Source organism: Sphaeramia orbicularis, chromosome 21, assembly GCF_902148855.1.
Source record: "Sphaeramia orbicularis chromosome 21, fSphaOr1.1, whole genome shotgun sequence".
Classification (NCBI taxonomy): Eukaryota; Metazoa; Chordata; class Actinopteri; order Kurtiformes; family Apogonidae; genus Sphaeramia; species Sphaeramia orbicularis.
Window position 1 is genome coordinate 47786861 of NC_043977.1, and position 24099 is coordinate 47810959.

General features: G+C 40.6%; 1 protein-coding gene and 1 long non-coding RNA gene across 2 annotated transcripts in view; both read right to left on the minus strand.

Annotated features, from left to right (window-relative positions):
• Positions 1 to 4790: 4790 nt before the first annotated feature.
• The window catches only part of tmem163a (transmembrane protein 163a), a 203041-nt gene continuing 183732 nt past the window's right edge, over positions 4791 to 24099 (minus strand). The window contains exons 6-8 of the mRNA XM_030125558.1: positions 9722 to 9833; positions 7968 to 8109; positions 4791 to 6088 (exon numbers count right to left, since the gene is read on the minus strand). Of these exons, the coding sequence (XP_029981418.1) occupies positions 6028 to 6088; positions 7968 to 8109; positions 9722 to 9833 (315 nt within the window). The 3' untranslated portion in view covers positions 4791 to 6027. The remainder of the gene's footprint in view (positions 6089 to 7967; positions 8110 to 9721; positions 9834 to 24099) is intronic.
• On the minus strand, positions 18193 to 19502 carry LOC115412889 (uncharacterized). Its single transcript, XR_003934397.1, has 3 exons — positions 19430 to 19502; positions 19215 to 19319; positions 18193 to 18367 (listed from the first exon to the last, which is right to left on the minus strand). It is a non-coding gene; the product is annotated as an uncharacterized LOC115412889 (long non-coding RNA).

The window sequence follows — 24099 nt, forward strand, 5'->3', positions numbered from 1 at the left end:
CTGTGGCTACAAACGTAGCTTACCTCCACCAGAGACTGAATGTGTGAGTGAATGAATAATGGATCCAATGTATGTGGTTTGAGTATGCGTTAATAGATAAATATAAATAAATACAAATAAATATAAATATGGAAGCATTTAGTTCCTAAATTAAAATGGATTTGCAGAAATGCTTTTTCATTTTAAGAATATGGCTGCATTATTTGACTCATAAAATTATTAATTAACAATCCAATCTGCATTTTCTTATTCAAGACTGCTCATTCTTTCACTTATTTAAAAAGAACATGTATACATTTGACGCTGGATCTCGGAACCAGTTTCATTCAAGGATCTCGGAATCAGTTCCATTTAAGGATCATAGAACCAGCTCTGTTTAACTAGTTTTGTTTACAGAACTCAGAACCTAGCCGTGCTCTGACCTCCAAGCCCCGCTTCGCCCACCTCAAGCCCTCCAAGCCCAGGTCCTTTGGGGCTCGAAGGTGTTCTAAACCACAGTGAACCAGGAGACCAAGCCGCCACTCCACGAATTGGATCTAGTTCTGAGTAATGCTCCTCATGAGGTTTGAGGAATAAATTAATACACATTTGCACTCTTCTGCTGTTTATATTTTCTTTAATGCTGGTGAATGTAATTTTGTTTGACTTCATTAATGTCAACCTCATCTCCCACATCACTGTGTCATGCCCTGCAGGAAGCCCTGCTCCAGGCTCCAACCGTCGGCTCCTGTGGGCTTGCAGAGCATTATTCGGAACTAGATCCAAAGCCCGTGGAGGTGCAGCTTGGTCTCCCACTTTACTGCAGTTTAGAGCACCTCCAAGCCCCACAGGAGGCAGGGCTTTGAGGGCACTAAGTGGGGTTTGAAGGTCAGAGCATGGCTTGGGTCTGAGGTCTATAAACAAAACTAGTTCCATGATCTTTAAATGGAGCTGGTTCCGAGATCCTTAAACAGAACTGGTTCGGAGATCCAGCATCAAATGTACACATTACACAGCGCCCCTCCGTACCACCATACCCACCACAATCGGCACGGAGGTGAGGAGCGGCTGCTGACGTCACTTTCCTGTGCTGCTTACTTTGCAAATTCATTTTCGAATTATGGTAGCTTTTTTGCAGGGCAGACCACGAAAATGAAAAAGCAATGTCCTCTGGTTCTTTTTGATTGTGTCATAAAATGTGCAAGATGAATAAGAAAATGAAAATGCAGACTGGATTATTTATTACTCATTTAATTTATGAGTCAAATAATGCAGCCACATTCTTAAAATGAAAAAGCATTTTTGCTAATGCATTTGAATTTTCTAATTTTAGATTTCCAATTGAATTTTGGTAATTATTTGCTGGGGCAGATTTTTAAAAATAAATCTCAAATGTCTTTTTCATTTTAATTAAGTTAAAGAATGAGCAGTCTTGAAAAAGAAAATGAAAATGCAGACTGGATGATTGATTACTCATTTTATTTATGAGTCAAATAATGCAGCCATATTCTTAAAATGAAAAAGCATTTCTTCAAATGCATTTTAATTTAGATTATGGAAACTAATTGCTTCCATTTATACATTTAATTTATTGTTATTATTATCATTATCATTATTATTATATTATTATTATTATTATTATTATTATTATTATTATTATTATTATTATTATTATTAATCACTTGGAAAAGACACATTTGGAAATTGTGATAAATATAGTTTAAGGGTTAAAGGTTAAAGAGTTAGGCCTAAGTTTTGGAATGACTCCAATGCCGTACCACTTTCATTCAACAGAGGGCAGTAAACTACTGTGGATCCATAAAACCAGCCTGAAATCTGTTCATCTGGTAAGAATTACCGTACTTTCCGGACTATAAGCAGCTACTTTTTTCTCATACTTTGAACCCTTATACAACGATGCGGCTCAAGTATAGATTTTTACAGGCTAACGGCCTCCAGGGGGTGCTCTAACAGGAAGCGTAAAAGTGAGACAGTGGTGGAAGAGGTGATGCAAAGAGGAGAAGTTTTAAGCTTAACTCATTTTGCGTATCATGCACAAACCCTCATGAAAAACACACGAAGAAATGCATATGATGCAGGTTTTAAGTTAAAAGCAATGGATCTAGCTGTTCAAGAAGGAAACAGAGCTGCTGCACGTAAGTGCCATTTAGAGCAACGACGAGAGAGACTGAGAAACTGTGACGGAGGCTTTCTGAGGCTGTTCAACTCCGACACTGAAGAAGATGACTTCAGTGGTTTCAGTGTGCAGAGGGAAGATATGAAGATTGCGATCAATGACTTTTCTGGGTTTTTTAACCAGCTGGTTACTGCCATTTTACTGCCGTGTTACAGGCACTGTTTGGAAAAAAGCAGTTAAGGTATGCAAATAAATATTTAAATAATCTTTCTGTTTACCATCTTTCTGTGTAAATATGTCATGTTACAATGTAGACACCTGTGGCTTATAGTCAGGTGCGGCCTATGTATGTACAAATATTTTTTTCTTTCAAAATTTAGTGGGTGAGGCTTATATTCAGGTGCGGCTTATAGTCAGGTGCACTCTATAGCCCAGAAAATATGGTATTAGCACAGGTAAACTAAGAACGAAAGTGCTCATTCTTTGTCTGTGACTCCAACTTCAGGAGGTTTTTTTTGTTTCTTTTGATTCTTCTAACATATATTAGCATATTGACTAAAATCAGCTGAGCCTTTGGATGGCACTCACAAAGTCACACATACATCCAATCTTGCATTTCCACTTAAGTGCAAAATAATGACAGTAAGACTTTTCATTTCACTTCACCATAATCCACAGTAATACAATATGTAAAACATTTACAGTATGACCACTATAGGTTTACCATTATAATTCTATGCAACATTGATCTTCCTGTGCTTTTACTACAAGAGTTCTACTCCAAAAAGCCTGGTATGTCTGCATTAAATTACTATGACTAATTGTGACTCTTGTTTACTATTGCACCCAAACAGTGTATTCATCATATTTACATCTTGTTATTATGGTTTGTATGTACACATTGTTCATTGCAGATCTTCATCACTGATGAGAATGGGGTCATTCACAACAAATGAGTAACAAACTGGTACCAAGAAAACACCATCCCATCACCTGCCAATGACACACAGTGGAATTACATGTTCATGTTCTTTTGCTTCTGTCTTTTTTTTTACCCACTCAAAAATGCACATATTTGGCAGGATCTTCAAGTTTCTGTATTCAGCATGTGGCTAAAACAACCTAATTCACAAATAATATGGGTGCAAAATAAAGGCTGATTCTAAAATGCATCTCCAGTGACCTGGTGGATGTTTGGAGATTAATTCATCATATTGTACTAAGTTTCAAATTTAGGCGTCAATTTGGATTTTAAACTTTTACTAATGTCAGATAGGAAGATCTCAGTCAACATAAGAAGCAAAGAAAATTACAGAAATCCTACACAAATAAGAATAAATACCACAAGTACAAGTTCACCAGTCCTGAGCAAGCAATGAATAAAAGGGATTTTATCAAACATACAAAGAACCTTTCAGTACAGTGCATCTACTAATCATCCACAGGACTGCAAGAAGAATTTGTGCAAAAAAAAAAAGACAAATATCAAGGGTGTTGAATTTGTTTTAGTTCAGGGGCCTGATGTGATCTCAGGTAAAATAATATAAGAACTTATAAGTAATGACAACTCAAAATTTTCTCTTAATGTGAAAAATGTAAAATTACATTATGAAAAGATTTATATATTTCACAATAAAACGTGAATAACCTGAACAAATATGAAGAACCTGAATTTTGTAAAGAAAAGTCAATGTAGTTTTAACAATATTCTGCCTGTTAATAAATGCTTTATGCATTTGTGGCTCTATGATGATCTCTAGGTTGTGTTAATAGTAAGCTGAGACATAATATTGTTGAAATTGCACTTATTTTTTGGAATACATTTCAGGTTGTACATGGCAGTTCAGGTTATTCACATTTTCATAATGTAATTTAACTTGTTTCCACTAAAACAGTTATTATTTATTGGTTATTGTGTTATTATTTTACTGGTTCAGTCCACTTGAAATCAAATTGGGCTGTATGTGGCCCCTGAAATAAAATGAGTTTGACACCCCTGTGTTAGGGTAATTTAAATTTTTTTTTAAAAGCGACATGTTTCTGATTTATTGAAAAACAATTAGATTAAAGTTAAGCAACTAATCTATTTGTGTCATTCCTAAACCTTCTGGCCACAATTGTAGCCCTAACATTAATGCTTTTACTCAGGAGTCATGACGGTATTTTTGACAATTAAACTGATGAATAAAATGTGTTTAAAGGCAATGCTAACTTCTGCATTAACCTAGGCCCAATCCCAATTCATCCCTTAGCCCTCCACCCTTACCTCTGCCCCTTGGCCCTTGCACTTGGCACTACCCCTTGAAATGAAGCTGCAAGTGGTAGGAGTTGAAATATTCCCCTATGAAATGGGACAACCCTTTGTGACCTGTTACGTCATCAGCAGTCATCAATGCAGCTATAAACAGATGCAACAACTTTGTTACCGAAAGTATTTACCATGCCGTCAGCAGCTGTAACCATCTCTGTTGCATGGACTTTGGTCATCTTTTTGTGGCTATCAACTACAAACCGCAGATATGTGGTCTATAACACATTGAAATGGCAAATCAAATGATTAAGTTGTTTACGAAGAAAATACATACATTTATGTGTTTCTTTCATCACACTGCTGCACTTTTTTTGCTGTGTTTACCTCCATCTGGCCAATAACTTGAACAGTATTATGGGAAATTTCTCCTACCCCTCCGTTCGTAGTGTGGTCCTGAAAAATCTCCATTTCAAGGGCTATACAGCCCTCCACCTTAGCCCTTCCCCTCCGTCTAATTGAGAATTGGGAGAACACTACCCCTTCAAGTGTACGCGCAAAATGGAGGAGAAGGGGTAAGAGTGCCAAGGGGTGAATTGGGATACAGCACTCTATAGATATGACTCTAAACTCTCCACTAGAATCACCAGTGACTGAAGGAGATGTTGCTGGTTTGTCCTTGGTCACATCACATACAGTACAGGAGGTGCCTGTGATATAAACAGGTCCAATGACTTCAGCTTCATTGAAGGACAAAAATGTGCCTTTAGTATCTCCTCTCTTTAGTTAATTTGAGTTGTAGTTTTCAAACCAAAGCTGACCTGGCTGTGCTTGCTAAAGCTTTTCACCTTTGTGTTCGGCCAGTGAATGCAGCATTTGCTGATTCAGCACTGTCTACTTCCTCTGACTGAGCCTCTTTCTCCCCTTCCAGGTCTGTGCAACAAATTAGGATGAATAGTGAATGCACTGATGTAGGAGGGCTGGTGTTTAGACAAATTCTCTGTGCTTTAGGTAAAACATGTAGGTGACAACTCATACAAATTAATAATAATAGAAATATAGATGACTGGGCTGATCTGTCAGTGGGGTTTTATATTTTTCAATATGGATGGGATTAATGGGCAAACACAAAATTTTTAAAGGTCATAGCAGTAGGTGATGCATTCTGACTGCAGTTTTTTTTATATCAAGAGTCGCCAACTTTCCTCATTTTGAACCAAATTTAATCCTTTTAACATAACCTCATCTGAAAGTTTGTGTGTGTAAATACAACCTAAGCTACATCATTTAAAGCACTGCACTAGTGTGACCCAAACTCCACTTCTCCCTATGAGCCTTAAATGGATCACAGAGGGATGGGTGAATTTTTAACCAGAGGTTTCATGAACAAAAGACAAAAAGTAAAGAATACTTGTAAATGTAAGCACTTAGTTTCTGTATCCAGTCAAGTCTGACATATGTGTATAGTATGTATGCATGTAATTTATACAGTATATACAGTACACGTGTATTCATGACCATGAAAGTGTGTATTTATGTACTTGTGAATGTGCAAGTCACATATGCATGTACATGTGTATAAAACACAGAGAGAAGAAGACGAAGGGATGGAGGTGTGTGTGAGAGACAGAGTGAACTTCTCTTCAGGTTGATGAACAGGTTGTCATTCAAAGCGTTCGTAGTTCCTTGTCTGTCGAACACGCGGAACCATGTCCTTCAGAAGTCTAAAGACACAGACAGGACGGAGAAGACATTATGCAAAGGTAGAATTTATAAGATTAAGATTCAAACATTAACTCCTACTCTTAACAGAAGGAGGCAGCATTTTAGAACTAGCACTTGACTTCAGAAAATCAACATGGAACTGCAGCCGTGACGCTTTCTGCAAAGATACCAGACTGTGTTTCCAACTCCTCAGTGTGGAAAGTATTTATTGTTTGTCCTTAAAGTCACTAGAAGTTAATAAATGACATTATCACCTAATTTGCATAATTGGAAATGTGTCTGTATTGTAAGAGAAGAATGACATTGTAGGAGAGATGAAACGTGAGTGTAAAAACACCCTAAATATGTTTAAAACTACAAATGAATTATATTCTGTCAATTCTCCTCCTTTATCTGGGCTTGGGGACTGGCTAAAGTGACAAAAGAGACATTCTGGAGGAGTTATTTAGGTTAGTTATTTATAGGTTTGCTTGTATAGTTTTTAGCTTCATGTTCTTCAGTTTGCTTTGGTTTTTGGCCTTATAAGACCAACAACTACAACAAGTCACAGTAAAACGTGAACATTTTAACCAGAGCATTTTTAATTTTCAGTCTACATTAACAATCTAAATGGACCAAAAACAGACAATAGAGAAAACTGTCAATGGCTGTGGGAGTGATTTATATTCAGTGCAGTGATTTGTTTTAGATAAAGAATGATATGTGCTTTCACAGTCAGCAAAAGTCTCCAATAACATTTTTTGGGAAAAAATTGCTAGGGTAGTCAGAAAACTTGATAAATCTAGGAACTAAGGTGCTAAATTGGCATCAATGTGTACAAGTCTTTGCTGGGATGTTTTTAAGCTCTTCTGTGATTCTGTTTGATGTTTTGACATTTGACTTTGTTTCAGGTCCTATAGAAGCTGGACTGAGTTCAGATCAGGCGACATGCTAAACCACTCAGAAAGGAAGTGGTCTGATCACTACTTTTGTTTCATGCTACGCTGCCGTGTCTTCTTGTCTGACGAAATAAAGACCATCTTGTCTGGATCTGATATTACAGTTTGTCTGGGGATGATTGTGTGAAAGAAGCAGGTGTTGTGCTGAAAGTCAAACATGCGGTGGTGTGTTGTGGTTTTTGGGTTTGCATGATGCTGTCTGAATTGGACAGGTCAAATTTACTTTCATCACTGTGCACTGAAGCATTTTAAAGGCGAAGATTTTTCCTTCCTATGAAAACTTGGTCAAGGGGCCATTTTTCAGATCACTGGCTTTTTGATGGAATGACCTTAAGATGTCACATCTGAACCCAATCCAGCTTCCAGCTCCAGTGGGAGAGTTTCAGAAGTGTACAGGGTGTATGCACTTTTGAGAGCTCTGTATGCGCAGTTAATGAACTAATAACAGTGGTCAAAATGTTTCCTTGGTATGTCTGACGCTGAACCACCTGAATTTTTTTTATTGGTGCAAAATCTTTTATTCAGTGGGAGTGACACTTAAATCACTGATTCACTTTATATCACTGCTACACTTTATATCACTGTTTCACTTTATATTACTGCCCTGTAATGTGTAATTACAACCAGAAGTCTTTATTAACAATATTGTACAGGACGCTCTTTTAGAGGTAGTTGTTTAGTTCTTTAGCAAATGTCTTTTAGAGTATATATACTAACCTTAATGTCAACCTGGCTACTAACCCACTGTTGTGTTGTGTTTTGGTCTGTCTGTTTTTTGTCTTCTTGTGCGGTATGTAAAGCTGCTGAATACTTGAATTTCCCTCGGGATTAATACAGTATCTATCTATCTATCTATCTATCTATCTGAATGTTTCTGGTGTAAAACAGCTGTAATGCTGTCGCTTTCACTGCTATGACAAGGCCCATGTCTATGTCTTACTTGACCCCATATGCCAAAATGATGAGTCCAATGAGAACTCCAATGGTTCCATCCAGAAACCAGACGTCAGGATGCTGCTTGAAAACCTCGGCACTGATCAGGATGGAAAACCCCATGACAGCACCGACCAAAGAGTTAAACCCTGAAACACACGCAAAGCCTTGGATCAGTACTTTTTTTTCTGTATCTTTTCTATCTTCTGGCTTTTATAAACAATTGCAAAATTCTATAAAGTTGCTGTGTGTACTGTTATAATGTTGTATGCTCAGATTCACACATCAACAACAACATACATACATACTGGAGGTAATGATTCACTAACATTTACAATACTACCTTTACTTCAATTTAAAGCCTTAAATAAGAATAGTTGTCCATTAGACAATTTTTGAACAAACTGTTCTGTATAGATATCATTCTGCATAATAGTTGATGTATATTGTATTTTCTATATGTGCAGGCCTGCAGACAATGTTATTGTCTCACCTGCAGTAAGTACATAGTGTTGTGGGAAATAAATCCAAGGTCTGAGAACGGCAACCTCAGGTTTATTGGATTGATGCTCTGTGTGTTCTGAGACCTGTGTGTGTGTGTGTGTGTGTGTGGGGGGGGGGGGGGGGGGCAGCAACTGGGTGCAGACTGGGTGTGTGCATGGCCTTTTATCCTCTATCCTGGCGGGGACTTTGACCTGAATATAAACCATGGGGACTCCTGACTGAAGTGTCCATAGGTAAAGCCTGCTTTCTGGGGATTCTGGGTTAGAATAAGGAGTTGGGGATTGCATGATAATGAGTGTCCTCACTGCAATGATGTAATAAATGTTTGACCAGGGGTCTCAAACTTGCAGCCCGGGGACCAATTGAGGCCAGTGGGGTGATATTGCTTGGCCCCCATCTATCAAAGTTTAGTGCTAGTGCTGCCCGCTCATAGTTCTCAAATGCACCTTTTTGCACTTGAGTCTTGCCACGCTTTTATTTTATTTATTTTTATTACTTGGGCTACCGAAGATAGTCTTGTGACAGCTTTCGGTGGCGTTTTTTTTTTTTCAACAGTTGTCAAGCTGGCCAACCATTGAATAACCTGGGGAAGTATGAACGTTAGTCATTTATTCACTCATTCATTTTATGGTCCCACTTTATCCTCACTAGGATAGTGACCTACATATTGGCAAAGGTAGGGTACACCCTGGACATGTTGCCAGTTCATCGCAGGGCTGACATATAGAGACAAACCATCACTCTCACATTCACACCTATGGGCAATTTAGATTAACCGATTAACCTATTAGTGCATGTCTTTGGATGGTGGGACGAAGCTAGGGCTGAAAAGCCATTAAAAGAAGGTGAGCTCATCAAAAAGTACATATTATGAACTGCGAGTAAATTAAAGAAGCCCTTTTTTTGTGGAATACTTAATGTGGCCCAGCCTGAACCAGACTCTACCTCCAGTGGCCCCCAGGTAAGTTGAGTTTGATACCCCTGGTGTAGCTGTGTTTCCATTAACAAGCTCATATGCCTATAAGAGACCAGCCAGGCCATACTGTGGCTCATTAAAAGGAATGTTTCTCACTTTAATTTTATCAGTAACTTCCTCATAGTAACATATACATGTTAGAAATCTTTGGATTCTGCTGAATTAGATTTTTAACTATGAGTGGCATACAGCAGGTATGGCCAATGTTGGGATACATCTCAGGGAAATTAAGTAATTTCCTCTGAAGATATGGAAACACAATGTTTATGTGTGTGCCTTACCATCAGTGATGAGTGCCCGACTAGTCAGTACTCGTCCCAGCATAAACTTCAGCACAGCCAGGACAGCACATGTTAGCCCACTGACTATGGACACACTGAACAGGAAGTCATCCTAAAGTAGGACAACACAGAAAGAGCAGTGGTTTATATACATACAAATTTAGAATATTTCCAGTACTTAACTTCAGAAGGCAGATCTTCATGACAAAAGTAAAGCCTTTATACAGTGCGTCTCAAAAGAAATAAAATAAAAGTTTTCAGGGAACTATTTCCAATTTTACATATTTATCACTGGTTCTGTTCATAATTTTTATGGACAGAATTTCTAGACACAGCCAGGGGCCGGAGGGGGTCCGGTTTCGGGACCACAGGATTTCGTCTCTGCTTTTTGCAGATGACGTTGTCCTATTGGCCTCATTGAACCTGGACCTTCAGCGTGCCCTGGGGTGGTTTGCAGCCGAGTGTGAAGCAAGTGGGATGAGGATCAGCACCTCCAAATCCGAGGCCATGGTTCTCAACCGGAAAAAGGTGGTCTGCCCTCTCTGGGTCGGCAGAGAGTCTTTGCCCCAAGTGGAGGAGTTTAAGTATCTTGGAGTCTTATTCACGAGTGAAGGAAGGATGGAGCATGAGATTGACAGATGGATCGGTGTAGCGTCTGCAGTGATGCAGTTGTTGTATCGGTCGGTTGTGGTAAAGAAGGAGCTGAGCCAAGAGGCAAAGCTCTCGATTTACCGGTCAATCTACGTTCCTACCCTCATCTATGGTCATGAGCTTTGGGTCATGACTGAAAAGACAAGATCCCGGATACAAGCGGTCGAAATGAGTTTCCTCAGCAGGGTGGCTGGGCGCACCCTTAGGGATAGGGTGAGGAGCTCAGCCACCAGGGAGGAGGCTCGGGCATCTGTTTCGGATGCCTCCTGGACGCCTCCCTGGGGAGGTGTTTCGGGCATGTCCCGCCAGGAGGAGGACTCGGGGAAGACCTAGGACACGTTGGAGAGACTATAGGCCCTTTCCCACCGCAGGAACTTTTGCAGGAACTTTCTGTATTACCCTGAACTTTCAAAGTTCCTGGTGCGTTTCCACCAAAAATTACCCTGGTAACTGACCCTCCCCCAGCCCCGAATTTACCCCGAAGAAGTTCCTGGTAGAGAGGTAGTACTTTCCAAATTACCAGGAACTTTAAGGGGCAGAGCTATGTGCTGGAGAAGGCTGAGTGGTGGAATAGGCTCGCAGCATTTCCACATTCTGTTCACCGCCAATATTTAACTCATTTAATTTCCACAAGCTTTGTATTTTGATAATTCGGAAAATGGACCAAAAGAGAAGCTACAACAAGTGGATTGACGATGAGGAAATTCAGACGGACTTTGAATCGCCGACACGAAACAAGCGAGTAAAAGCTGTCAGAGCCAAATGTAAGACACAAGCCTAAAGAAATACAAGAAAAGAAGAAGAAACTTATGCAGCATTAAAAGAAACTAAAGGACCACAACGGTCGCAGTGGATTTGACTGTCGAACAAACCAATGGTATGTATATGACAGAAATATTCACTGTTTAGTTGGTTCCCATGCTGTAACGGTAGTCAGCGGAACATCAGCTTTTTAGTCAAAAGTGAAGTCCAGTTAACCTAATGCTAACTGGTCAACAGTCTGACACTAAACCTAAATCAGAGAACTGGATGTATTCGTGTTGTCGCCGTGAGCTGAACACTGATTTATTCTGTATGTTTTGTGATTTCCACCTGAAATGGACCGGACAGACTCGCCTCTTTTTCTGAACCTGCGGCTCATTTGTGTCCTGGTCCATCGTCTACTGCTGTTTACAGTGGCCCAGGTCAGACATGTCACATGTCACACCACACTGGTAGGAATCTGTCATCATGTGTTCTGTTATTCATTTTAGCATTTTTATTACTTTTCCCGTAGGAAAGCGAAAAAGGGACCAGGACCATGGAGTTCCAGACCGGCTGTCCTGGACTAGCTGGACCAGACCCTGGTCCAAAAGCCTGAACCTTTCACACGTTTATTTCCCTTTTAATCTCAAGGCACCTTTGTTTTGTTTCAATTTTTAATAAAAAAAACTAACCTAATACTGTCTGTTCATTTACAAGGCATCAAAATATGAGTACAAGTACTTTTATAAGTAATATGCAGTTGAATTAACTGCAGGCATTTGAGTAAATGTGTGTGACTTTAGGGTTGAACCTGGACTATATCTGTAAAACAATAGAAATGAAACAGAACCATCCATCACACTTAAAGTTAGATGTGATTTAGTTTAGGGAATGAGAAGTTGAAAATACATGTTCTACCATTTTTATATACAAATTAAGGACATGTAATGATGGTTAACTTCATTTAAAATGTATTCCAGATGGATTAAATGATTCAACAACCAGTAAAATGTTAAACCCAACAACCCGTCCACTTAAAGTAATGTGTCATTTTATTGAACTAGAGGTTAGTTTGTGAATGTACATGAACTGGACTACAGTTTCTATTACTGCTCCCTCATACATCATCAACCTAATTTGAATAAATTACCCTGAACTTCCGGGTGTGGTGAAAACGCAGTTACCAGGAACTCTTTTACCCCAAAAAGTTACTGGTAAATAAGTTCCTGGGCCTTTTGGTGGGAAAGGGCCTTATGTCTCTCGGCTGGCCTGGGAATGCCTCGGGGTCCCCACGGAAGAACTGGAGGAGGTGTCTGGGGAGAGGGAAGTCTGGGCATCCCTGCTTAGACTGTTGCCCCCATGACCCGGCCCCGGATAAATGGTGGATAATGAATGAATGGATGGATGGATGGATGGATGGATGGATGAATGGATGGATGGATAGCATATCCCAGAGGCCTGGGTGAACCAGTGCAGGGAGGGGTTAAGAAAGACCAATCAAGCAAAAAGTGCTGATCACATTTGTACAAATTAAAGTTTGCACTGGTGATGAGCATAACCTTTCCATGACAGAAAAGTGCTCTATCATAACCAGGGACGTGCACAGGTAGACCTGAGGTGTCCCTCAAGATCTGCCCCTCTGGCCTCGGTGCCCTTCTGGCCATGTTTTTTTTTTTTTTTAATGTAATTATTTATTTTTTTCCTCATTCAAAGAAGACAATAGAGTCCGCATCGACATGACAGTATAATCATATTTTAATATTAAGTTAAATCCAAATAATTCCCAGTGCCTCCTGTCCTTCCCTGAGTCCTCCTCCTCTCACTGCCTCTCTCTCCTGCTCCGCTCGGGTTCGACTAATGCGATCGGAGCTCCGCTGTTGCTGATCACACATCGCATGGCCTCCACTTTTTGCAAGAGACAAACTGGTAAGAACAGTGGTGCCTTTGACTTACAACTGTTTAAGCAACTCTGTGTCCCGTTCCCCACAAGTTTGGCTGGTTAGTGTAGCCAGTAGCCCAATACTAGCATGTGTCGGGTGATTAGCTGTAGCAAGCGGAGAGGTCACGGAGAGGTCACGGCCCACGGCCTGGTGATGCTAATTCAGTGCATTTGATAATGTGAGGAGGGGCGAACCAGCAAATCAACAAAAATTCTCTGCTACTTATTTGCGTGAAAAGTTGTGAGTACCTGGTATATTTCCAGAGTCACAAATCTATAATAGCCTATGAATCCAAACTGTGTCTAAAAGTGTGTGTTGCTGTGGTGTCAGGCTGAACAGAGGCAGTCGAGTTTGTAGTTTCTGGGGAGTGGACAACAGGAGCAGATCAGAGGTGAGCACCCAGACGCTAGGCTTCATGTTACATTCGCATTGATTGGAGTATCACACATAATATTAAAGTTAAATCAAATCCCCTTTTTAGGAAATTATTGGGATGTGCAGTTTCAGATTATTAAATTATTGTCAGAGTCATTGTTTGTCATTATAATAAGTTACACAAGCATGAAAAAAAATCTGTATGTCTACAATGCAGGTGTCCAACATGTGGCCCAGGGGCCAAATCTAGCCCGCCAAAGGGTTCAATCCAGCCTCTGGGATGAATTTGTGAAATGCAAAAATTACACTGAAGATATTAATAATCAAAGATTTTCAAATCATTTTAGGTCATTTCAGTCTAAAGTGGATCAGACCAGTAAAATACTATAATAATAACCTATAAATAATGAAAACTGTAAATTTGTCTCTTTGTTTTAGCATAAAAAAAGTAAAATTACACAAAAATGTTTACATCTACAGACAAGCTTTTTACAAAAATGTGAATATCTGAAATTTCTTAAGAGAAGTATGTGGAATTTTAATAATATTCTCCCTATTAATTACCTCTGCCAAGGAGGTTATGTTTTTGCCAGGGTTTGTTTGTTTGTTTGTCTGTCTGTTTGTTTGTCTGTCCGTTAGTGTGCAACATAACTCAAAAAGTTATGGACAGATTTGGATGAAATTTTCAGGGTTTGTTGGAAATGGGATAAGGAAGAAATGATTAAATTTTGGTGGTGATCGGGGGTGGGGGGGCCCACGGGGGGGGGCCACTGATCGTTAGTGTGCAACATAACTCAAAAAGTTATGGACAGATTTGGATGAAATTTTCAGGGTTTGTTGGAAATGGGATGAGGAAGAAATGATTAAATTTTGGTGGTGATCGGGGGTGGGGGGGCCCACGGGGGGGGCCACTGATCGTTAGTGTGCAACATAACTCAAAAAGTTATGGACAGATTTGGATGAAATTTTCAGGGTTTGTTGGAAATGGGATAAGGAAGAAATGATTACATTTTGGTGGTGATCGGGGGTGGGGGGGCCCACGGGGGGGGCCACTGATCAGCCTTGGCGGAGGTCTGCGCTCTCCGAGTGCTTCTAGTTATTAATGTTTTGTGTATTTGTAGATCCACTGTGATCTCTAAGTTGTGATTCACAACAAATGATAAACTGAGGTGTAATATTGTTACCTCTGCCAAGGAGGTTATGTTTTTGCCAGGGTTTGTTTGTTTGTTTGTTTGTCTGTCTGTCTGTTGTCTTAGTGTGCAACATAACTCAAAAAGTTATGGACAGATTTGGATGAAATTTTCAGGGTTTGTTGGAAATGGGATAAGGAAGAAATGATTAAATTTTGGTGGTGATCGGGGGTGGGTGGGCCCACGAGGGGGGGCACTGATCGTTAGTGTGCAACATAACTCAAAAAGTTATGGACAGATTTGGATGAAATTTTCAGGGTTTGTTGGAAATGGGATAAGGAAGAAATGATTAAATTTTGGTGGTGATCGGGGGTGGGGGGGCCCACGGGGGGGGGCCACTGATCAGCCTTGGTGGAGGTCTGCGCTCTCCGAGTGCTTCTAGTTAACATTGCACTTATTTTACTAACAAATTTTCAGGTTTTTCATATTTGTTCATGTTATGTTCAAGTACAATTTGTAGATGTAAACATTTTCAGTACAGAATTTACTTTTTTCACTCAAAAGTTCTTATCCTATTATTTATATTATTTTAGTGGTCCGGCCCACTTTAGATCATATTAAGGGTATGCGGCCCCTGAACTAAAATGAGTTTGACACCCCTGGTCTACAATGTTCATTGTAGTGCACAATTTGATGTTTCTTATTCCTCAATTGCAGCAAAATGCCAAGAAAGGAAAGAGTAAAGAAACAGAGGAAAAGAGACTTGCAGCAGGCGGCCCAGAGTACCAGCTCTCTTCTGTCCTCGATCAAGCCAAATGTCAGTCCTTATGCACAGTTGTGTCAAGTGTGCAGTCCAAGATTGGTTCTATGATACTGGTTTGTTCAGGTTGATAGAGGTTGTTCAGTAAATTAGTGATTGTCATGGTTATGTGACTCAGTTTTGGCTTTGTAGATTTTTACATGGTTGGGTGGTTCATAATCCTCCTCTAGTCATTTTTTTGCTCCTGGACTCTTAAGGCCTATGCTCATTGTACTTTGCAAGTAGAATGTTTTTTGTTTGTTTTTTTTCTAGTTATTTGGTGTGAAAAGTGTAAGGCCATTGCAGTAGCAGTATTTTGTTTTGTAGAATGCTAACATATGTGTAATACTGAATAAACAGTGATGGCAAGTTATTGCGGACCAATATTTATAAAAACACTGCAGATCAGGATTGGCAGACTCGGGAGAGTCTTTTTCATTGGCTGAGGACCTACCCCTCTAAATGTCTGTGCACGCCACTGATCATAACCCCTACCATAACACTACAATGTTAATTAGACCACTGTTTTCCAACCTTTTTGAGCCACTGCACATATTTTACATTAGAAAAATCACAATGCACACCACCAAACAAAAATTTCACAACAAATATATTTATTGAAATATAATGCAAATATAGTCTCTATTTACTTCCTCAGTATGAAACCTGGGCCTGTTTAGTTTAACACAAAGCTGATATTCTAGGAGGAATTGAAGAAAGACACACATGAGTCTTTCTCAACAGCTTTTGGGGACACACACACACACATCAAGGGTGGATGGGCAACATTGCCATGGGGTGTTTGGAACAAGAAAGCTAAGAGGGGTGCGTCAGAGACCCCTTGGATGGACCCCTGGATTGAGGGCCGTTGTATGGGAGGCATATCTCTCCTGGCCCAACCCGATTTGCGGGGTTCACGCTTAAAGGTGGGGTCTGAGATGTTAGAAAAATGGCTCGAGCAGCTACATTTTGAAAAGACACAATTCAAAAGTCCCAACCCCTTTCTTCAGACTCCCCCCCGAAGCCACGCCCCCAGATACCAGAACGCGCAATGCTTGTTCCCGAAGGTTGACATTCACAAGCGCTGCGCAGCATCAATACGCTAACCTTCACTAACTTTTTTCCATGGCTCATTCACAGGTAAGAAAATGCTTGAAAACATCATAATGAACCTAAACAATAAATATGATTATTGTTTTAAGTTATATTTATCAGTATATGACATTAGAAGTTAGACTTTACACTTGTTATGTTGATACGTGTTCCAAGTAATCTCGGGCTAGTAAGAACAGCTGATTGCCGTAAGACAGATGTCAGGCTAGCAACCCACTAAAGTTTGCTTTGAACGCTGTAATCTATGTATTTCTCTATTATGTTTGTCGGCGGAACAGCCCCAATCCATACCTAGCTGGCTGATTTTACATTATCGTGACTTATGTTTGTGACAAAACAGCTTGCCGGTGAACTTTGTGTCCTAATTAATGTTAGCATAGCTTGACGATTTATTCGAGTTTGGAATCTGTAAATGATCACTGAAAGTTTGAATCGTTTGATTTTTAGCTGGATTATATACATTGTTTATTTATGTAGAACTTCCATGATGAGAGCCTTGCTGGTTCAGATTTTGAATACACTCCGGAGCCATCCACATCTACCAGACAACCACGGCGAAAGGTGGGCGGAGCGCTGCAGGGCCGAGGAGGAAGAGGTCGGGCATGCAGAGATCCGAGTCTAGGCGAAGAAGACATTCAAAGAGTCGAACAGCTACAAGCCCAAAGGATTGCGGATGAGCAGGTATTTATTATCACATTACATTTTAAATGTATCTTGCATCTGACAAAGTACAAACTTTTTGTCTGAATAGGGTGGTCAGTGGTTTGTATGCTGACCTGGCATGTACATATGCACATAATACTTCAAGGACAGTAGAGCTGTTCTTTAGTGTTTGTTACCTATTGCTTTACAGGCTAGGATTCAGTCACTGAATTTAGAACAATGTCATCAGCTGCTGGAGCTCAGCCTGACCCGTGACCCCAGTCTGATGTTCGACCTGTTACATCTAACATTCGGTTCTCCTCCATCAAACCCCCCTGGGTTGTAGGAGCAGGGACACCAGATAGAACTCCCAGTCTTCTGGGATCCTCTGGTCTTGAGGGTTTGCGCTGCACGATCCCTCTTGAAGCAGCAAATCTTCAACGGAGGATGGTGCTCTGGAGGTCTGGGATATAACTGTAGTGTTTCTCCACCTTAAGTGTGTACAGCCACCATGTCCTGGACCTCTTGTTGTAGAGCTTCCCATACCTAGCAGTAGAAATGAGTTACACCTTGGTAACAGGTTCAAATTACTGTTTTGCACAAAATAAAGTTTTGTAAAAAGCAACAGTTTTCATTTTTATCTTACAAAAAAAAAATAAATGTAAATGCATTCACTTTTATCAGTGTGGCTGTCAAGACTCTTTCAAGTACATTTACTGAACTACATAGGGATGCTTATAATACTACATACTGAATTGAGCCATCCTCCTTTCTCATGGCTGGTCTGTAGAGGTGGTGATTGTAGTCCAGGCCAGCCGACATGGTCCGGGCTTCATAAACAGCTGGGAAGAAGCTGAAGCGCTTGCTGGCATATATCAGTACATGACTGTGGAAAGACTCCAAATCTGCGGTTGACGTGATGATGAAATGTAAACAATATTCATTATTTGTTTACATGAAACACAGAAATACTGAAACCCCCCCACCCCCACCCCCCAAATTTAGAATGCCAAGTGTCATTGGTATAGAAGAAGTCATGGCAACATTTACAGGTGTACCTGAAACGTAGATATTTGTGCACGTCCTTCAGCCAGCGTGTTTCAAGAATTATTTCTCTCAGCCTCTGATGTGCCAAAGAACCCTGTTTTATCCAGTGTCTGTCTCTGCTGTCTTCCAAAGGTCCATGGTGACAGGTACCAAGGGCCCAAGCACGTTCTCTTGTGACATGGTGCAGGAGTCCCATCCACATGTCCTGAGGAGAAATAGTTATAAAATTATTATAAAAAAACGGATCTTACAAATGCACAGTGTGCATAATAACATGTCTGACACAGGGTCCATGCTGTTGGCCAAAGTAGAGATGGTTTAAGAAATATAAAATGAAAGTTGATCCGTAGCATGCTTGTGTAACCTATGTTACTGGTCATAATACTCACCATTCCAAAACAACAGGCAAAGTACATCGACATTTACACTGCTCAATAAATTATTTATAGGATAACATCTATGAGCTGAAATATGTGCTATCAGAAACTGAATTTGAATTACATAATTTTAATTATCAATGTTTAATTTGAATCATCGCACTGAAAAACAGAATTTTAAAAGTAAAATGTGAAATGGAATTTATTAACTTTGAACTGAAGTCCAATAAACTAGAAACTGAATGTAAGATTTAGTTTCTCTGAAACTATATTTGATACTCATTGAAAATTCAACTCTATATATTATCACATTCAGTTCTCACATTTAAAATTCAATTCTCAAATTTCAATTTCCTGCAACAGACATTCGTGTAGTTAAGGAAGAGCAATTGAGCGCAGATACACAGGACTCCTCCTTGGCCAATCAGTACCTACGTTTTTGAGTAAGTAAAAAAGTAGTCCTTTGTGGGACTCACTATAAACCAAACGTTTCACCCGGAGTGGTAAATAATACAAATTCAAATTATTTAACTCAAATTCTGTTTCTCACGGCACATAGTTCAGCCCATAAACATTAATCACTGATATAATGACAAGGATTTTACCGCTATTTACCTACATTGCCTAGACAATGAAGACAGCCATTACAAAAGATAAAATTTCTCTAATATTTACCATGAAGTCTTCATAGGAGGTTGCCATCTTACAACAATACCAGAAGTGGTTGCAGACATCTTTGCTCCACGTCAAAAGTTCAGAGCATCCCTTTTGCTGCCCTGCCTGGACATTGAACAACAAAGGTTTTGATAGGATGTCAACAAGGTTCACAACAAAAGGTTGATATAGGTAATGTACAAAGCATACAATTGGAATGGACATCCAGAACATACCACAACAAGTATTTTGCTCAAATTCTTTGAGCCATGCCAGATGTCCAAAGAATGGTGTATGCCACTGTTTTTGTATGGTCCTTTAGCTAAAGGCCAAAAAACAATCATGCTAAACAAAACAATGTCCAGTCATACTGATATGGTGACACATGTAGTGTTGTTGAAATGTATTGGAGCAGTGAAGTCCTACAGAAATTATAATAAACCCACTTACTGAATAGGGCTGCTATTTGAGTGTGAGCATCTGTGCAAACTTCGGCCAGATTCAGCTCCTTACGAAGTGCCTCCAAGGTACGCACAAAGCCCTCCTTCTCCATTATTATGGCGTTTCTTTGTGTCTCTTGCTTGTCAATGCTTACCATGGATATTATTTGTTTTGATGTGTTTTCCATGGCCGTGTATGTGCAGAATTGTGCACAGAACCCTGGACAATCCATTTGAGCATCACCTTTGAATAAAAAGAAGAGAAATACTTACTCTGTATGTATTCATGCATGTGTTTATGTGTGTGTGTCTGTGTTAAACTCACCAAGAACCACAACAGGCCGTTTCGGCTGAAGCTGGGTGATCACTTTCACTCTCTTCTCATTCCAGAACACCCTCATACTATCAACACAGAAAGAATCCTGGATCCGGAAGAAACTGGACCTCACAACCATCCCCATAAATTCAAAAAGGAGCAATATTTTGGCATAATTATTGCCTGAAAGCAGTATATTGCTTGCCAGCATAAAATCTCCAACCAACATCCCATACTTAAAAATGGGCTGTGAGCACCATCTCCATACTGAGTGACCCTGAGGACACATCTAAATAACACAAAGAAAAATACAGTTTACGAAATTTCTGAAAGCAGTCACTTTACCATATGCCAGAAATAGAAAGCAGTCTTAATAAATGCCAACTTACCCATTCAGCAACAGCTGCAGTGCCTCTGGATTTGATATTAATTTCAAAAGGTGCTTGTGCATGGCACTGTTGCTTAGTCACTGGGTCTTTTTCTGTACACTTGGTCATTGGCAGGACAATGTACTCCGCAAGCTGCCTCAGGCAATCATGGTAGACAATTGATGCAGGATGGCCAATAACATCATCTTCCCCAAGAACTTTTATTGCCTCTGGCAATGGTGGCTCTTTGCTCGCCAAATCATGGGAGTGGTCAACAGCATCATGCACTGTCTCCTCCATGCTGACATTTGGCAGTGACTCCAAATGAATGTTTGTTGTCAGAGCACCACCTGTCCTGTAGTAGAAAAAAGAAATACAGAAAATAAATTGAAAAACAGAAGACAACAACAAATGTAGAGAAAGTTGAGATACAGAATACTGCATACCGCACATAAACATGGGGAACATAATCGTTGTCATCACTATCATCATAATCTGTGTCTACTTCCTTTGTTGTATCTTCTTCCAAGGATGACACAAACTCGATCTCATTGTCAGGATACCAGGTCTCATCATTCCAATCAATTCCACAGAACAATGCATATTATTTGCACAACAACTAATTTTACAGAATAATTTACCTGTAAAGCAAGGGAACTTTCTGCATCAAATTAATGTGAAAAGTTGACTTACGTAGAATTTTGAATGTTGTTGAACTCATCCTCATCAACGACATCAACATTCAGATCCAATGAAGACATACTAAATAGAGACAAAGAAAAGAAAACAAAAAAGTCATGACCTTATGTCACTAATTTACAGTAGGGACCAATTACAAACTTTATTGAATTGTGGCTAAAAACTGTTGATCAAAACATTTCTAAAAACAAATACCTTGTATCCAACTGCTCAACTGCAGCCTCCTGATTTCTGCTGTCCAACTTCTCGATCCCTTCTACTGACAAGTCATCATCTCTGTACAACAGATAGTAATCACAAAAGTACTTGTCAATATGTTTCCCAGGTATGAAAGTGTTCCTCTTACTGTCCCAGAAACCAAATCTAGATTTACATTGTTAATGTTAGTTTTTTCATGTGGACCACGAGTCTGTAATAAAGCTTGTCTCTCTGTCTGTCTGTCTGTCTGTCGTTGTGAACAGAAAGCTATTTCTGGAGACACTATGTTGTATACAACCTGGACATGGACAACGGACAGCATTTCCATATTCTACAAGATGAAAGGTTATAAACTGCCCTATAATCAGACATTGCAGTCAAAAATCTGGATGTGGTGTCTAGAGCTGGCATTGTCAGGTAGTAATTTCACTAGCAGTTGTTTCTCATGTGCAGCTGTAGCCCTGGTCTAAGAATGAATTTTAATAACAGAATGAAACAGTACACAAAACCCATATCAGCTACACTGCAACATCCTTCTTAGATGCAAGCAAGCAAACAAACATTTGAACACCTCCTACAAAGCAATCATGCATGTAATATTGGAGAAACATGAGTTTGCGAACAACGGCAAAGGGTAAAACTAGTGTTCAACAAGCCCATTTGACCAGAGTACAAGATGTAGTAATCCAAACGAAGTGATACCCGAAGCAAAACATAACCTGACCAACACATTTTTCAAATCAATGTTTGCCGACATTGCCGATCGAAGATCATGTTCACATGCTCCTGTCAACATAAAGTTCAGCTACTCACCAGTCAGAGGGGGATTCTGAGAGAATGGTAGATACAGGGGGAGGAGGGGGTCTCAGGAAACCTTGCTTCATTGGTGTGGAACTTGATTTTATGTCCTTCTTCTCATAACTAACAAAAACATAAATAAAGTTAGATTCATCGTTCATGCCACAGAAAGCTAGTAATACCGTTCAAGCAGCATTGTCAAGTCTGCCACCAGATGTTAGTCTGGTTTTGTCTGTCTTTCATGTTTGTCTGTCACTTCCTGTTTTATTTTGTTAATTTTCCCTCATGTGTTTTGTCTGTCGTCTTTACTTCCCTTCCTTGATCATGTTCACCTTTTCCCTGATTACCTGACTCCGCCCTGATTTGTGCCACCTGTGTCTCATTGTCTTCCCTCCCTTTTGTGTATTTAAGCCCTGTCTTTCCTCCAGGTCAGTCGCCAGTTCGTATTCTCTTGTAGTCTACTTACCAGCGTTCTGATCCTGTCTGTCTGTCTGTCTGCTTACCTGTTTTTGACCCGTTTTGCCTGTTTGCCTGCTCCCTGTCAGTTTTTGTCTGCCTCCATCTGTCTTCCTGGTTTTGACCTCTTCGCCTGATTTTTATGGTACGTGAGCTTTGTCTAATCCTTATGTCCTGTTGCCTGGTTGATAGCTTACCCGTGCATGACCTGTTTCCGTTACTGACCTCCCTCTGCTTCTCCCTAGTCGGGGTACCGACTCAAACCGCTGAACCATACAGAGGGTTTGCGTCCTCAGTTTGGAGGACTAAACCGAAGAGGATCTCCCCAACCACTGTCCTCAAGATTTTGTTAATTATCCTTATTCTTTACCTGTCAGTACTATCAGTGACAAATAAACTCTGTGAACTTTTATATCTGTCTCTGGGTTCTGCATTTGGGTTCAGTGTCCGTACTAACAGCATCACAGTATGAACTGGCCAAGAAATGAACCCAGCAGACCTTAACCAGGTCTGGGAAACTATCCAGTTGCAGGGGCAACGCCTGGGAGGACATGAAAAGACACTACACACCCTGGTGGATAGGATGACTCTGTTAGCCACTCAGGTCTCCCAGCTCACCCGTACCCAGGCCACCGTCTCCTCCCGGTCGGTCGAACCTGTTACACCTGTGAGGGGTTTGGACGAACCGAACATTCCACCCCCATCCATATACTCAGGTAACCCAGATACCTGTCGTAATTTTTTCACCCAGGTCCAGCTAATTTTTGAGTCCCAACCACTCCGTTTTTCCAAAGACTCAGTTAAAATAGCCTATGTGGCTAGTTTATTGGAGGGACCCTCCTTGAGCTATTTTAACGCTCTTTTTGAACAGGAATCCTCTGCAGTTAAGTCATTCAGTAGTCTTGTGGCTGAACTTAAAAGGGTCTACGACCATCCTGTTCGGGATCAGTTAGCTGGACAGGAACTGATGAGGTTGAGACAGGGAGAATGGTCTATCAGGCAGTACGTCAGTGATTTTCGGTCCCTGGCGGTTGAGTCAGGGTGGAACAATCAGGCCCTGATCACCGCGTTCCAAAATGGCCTCCGTCGCTCTGTGGGCCGTGAGATGGTGTTCCGTCAGGAGCTTCATTCCCTAGATGACGTCATCGCCGCAGCTATCCGGGTCGCTGATCAGGAGTCTGTCTGGCAGACAGATGATTCTGGGGTACGTTCATCATCAACGTCTGGTGCTTGTGCTACTCATGAGAATTTTCAGTATCCTGTGGCCGAGTCTGGCAGAGCCTTAAAGGAGGAGCCCATGCAGTTGGGACACACCCATCTCTCTGCGGAGGAACACCAACGCCACCTGACTGTGGGGCTCTGCTTGTACTGTGGACAGGGGGGTCACAGAGTCTCCAACTGTCCTCTAAAGGCTGGAAGCAGGTCTGGTGAGGAATCATTGTTAAGTAGAACTGTTTGTTTGTCTACATCCTCACATCAATTTCCTGTGGTTTTCCTCTGCTCTGAGTCTCTCTCTCTCTCCAGCACCCAGTACTAATCGATTCCGGCTCGGATGCCAATTTAATGGACATAAACCTGGCTCAGAAGCTGAACCTCGACCTGATCCCCGTCCAGTGTCCGTTGGAGGCCCG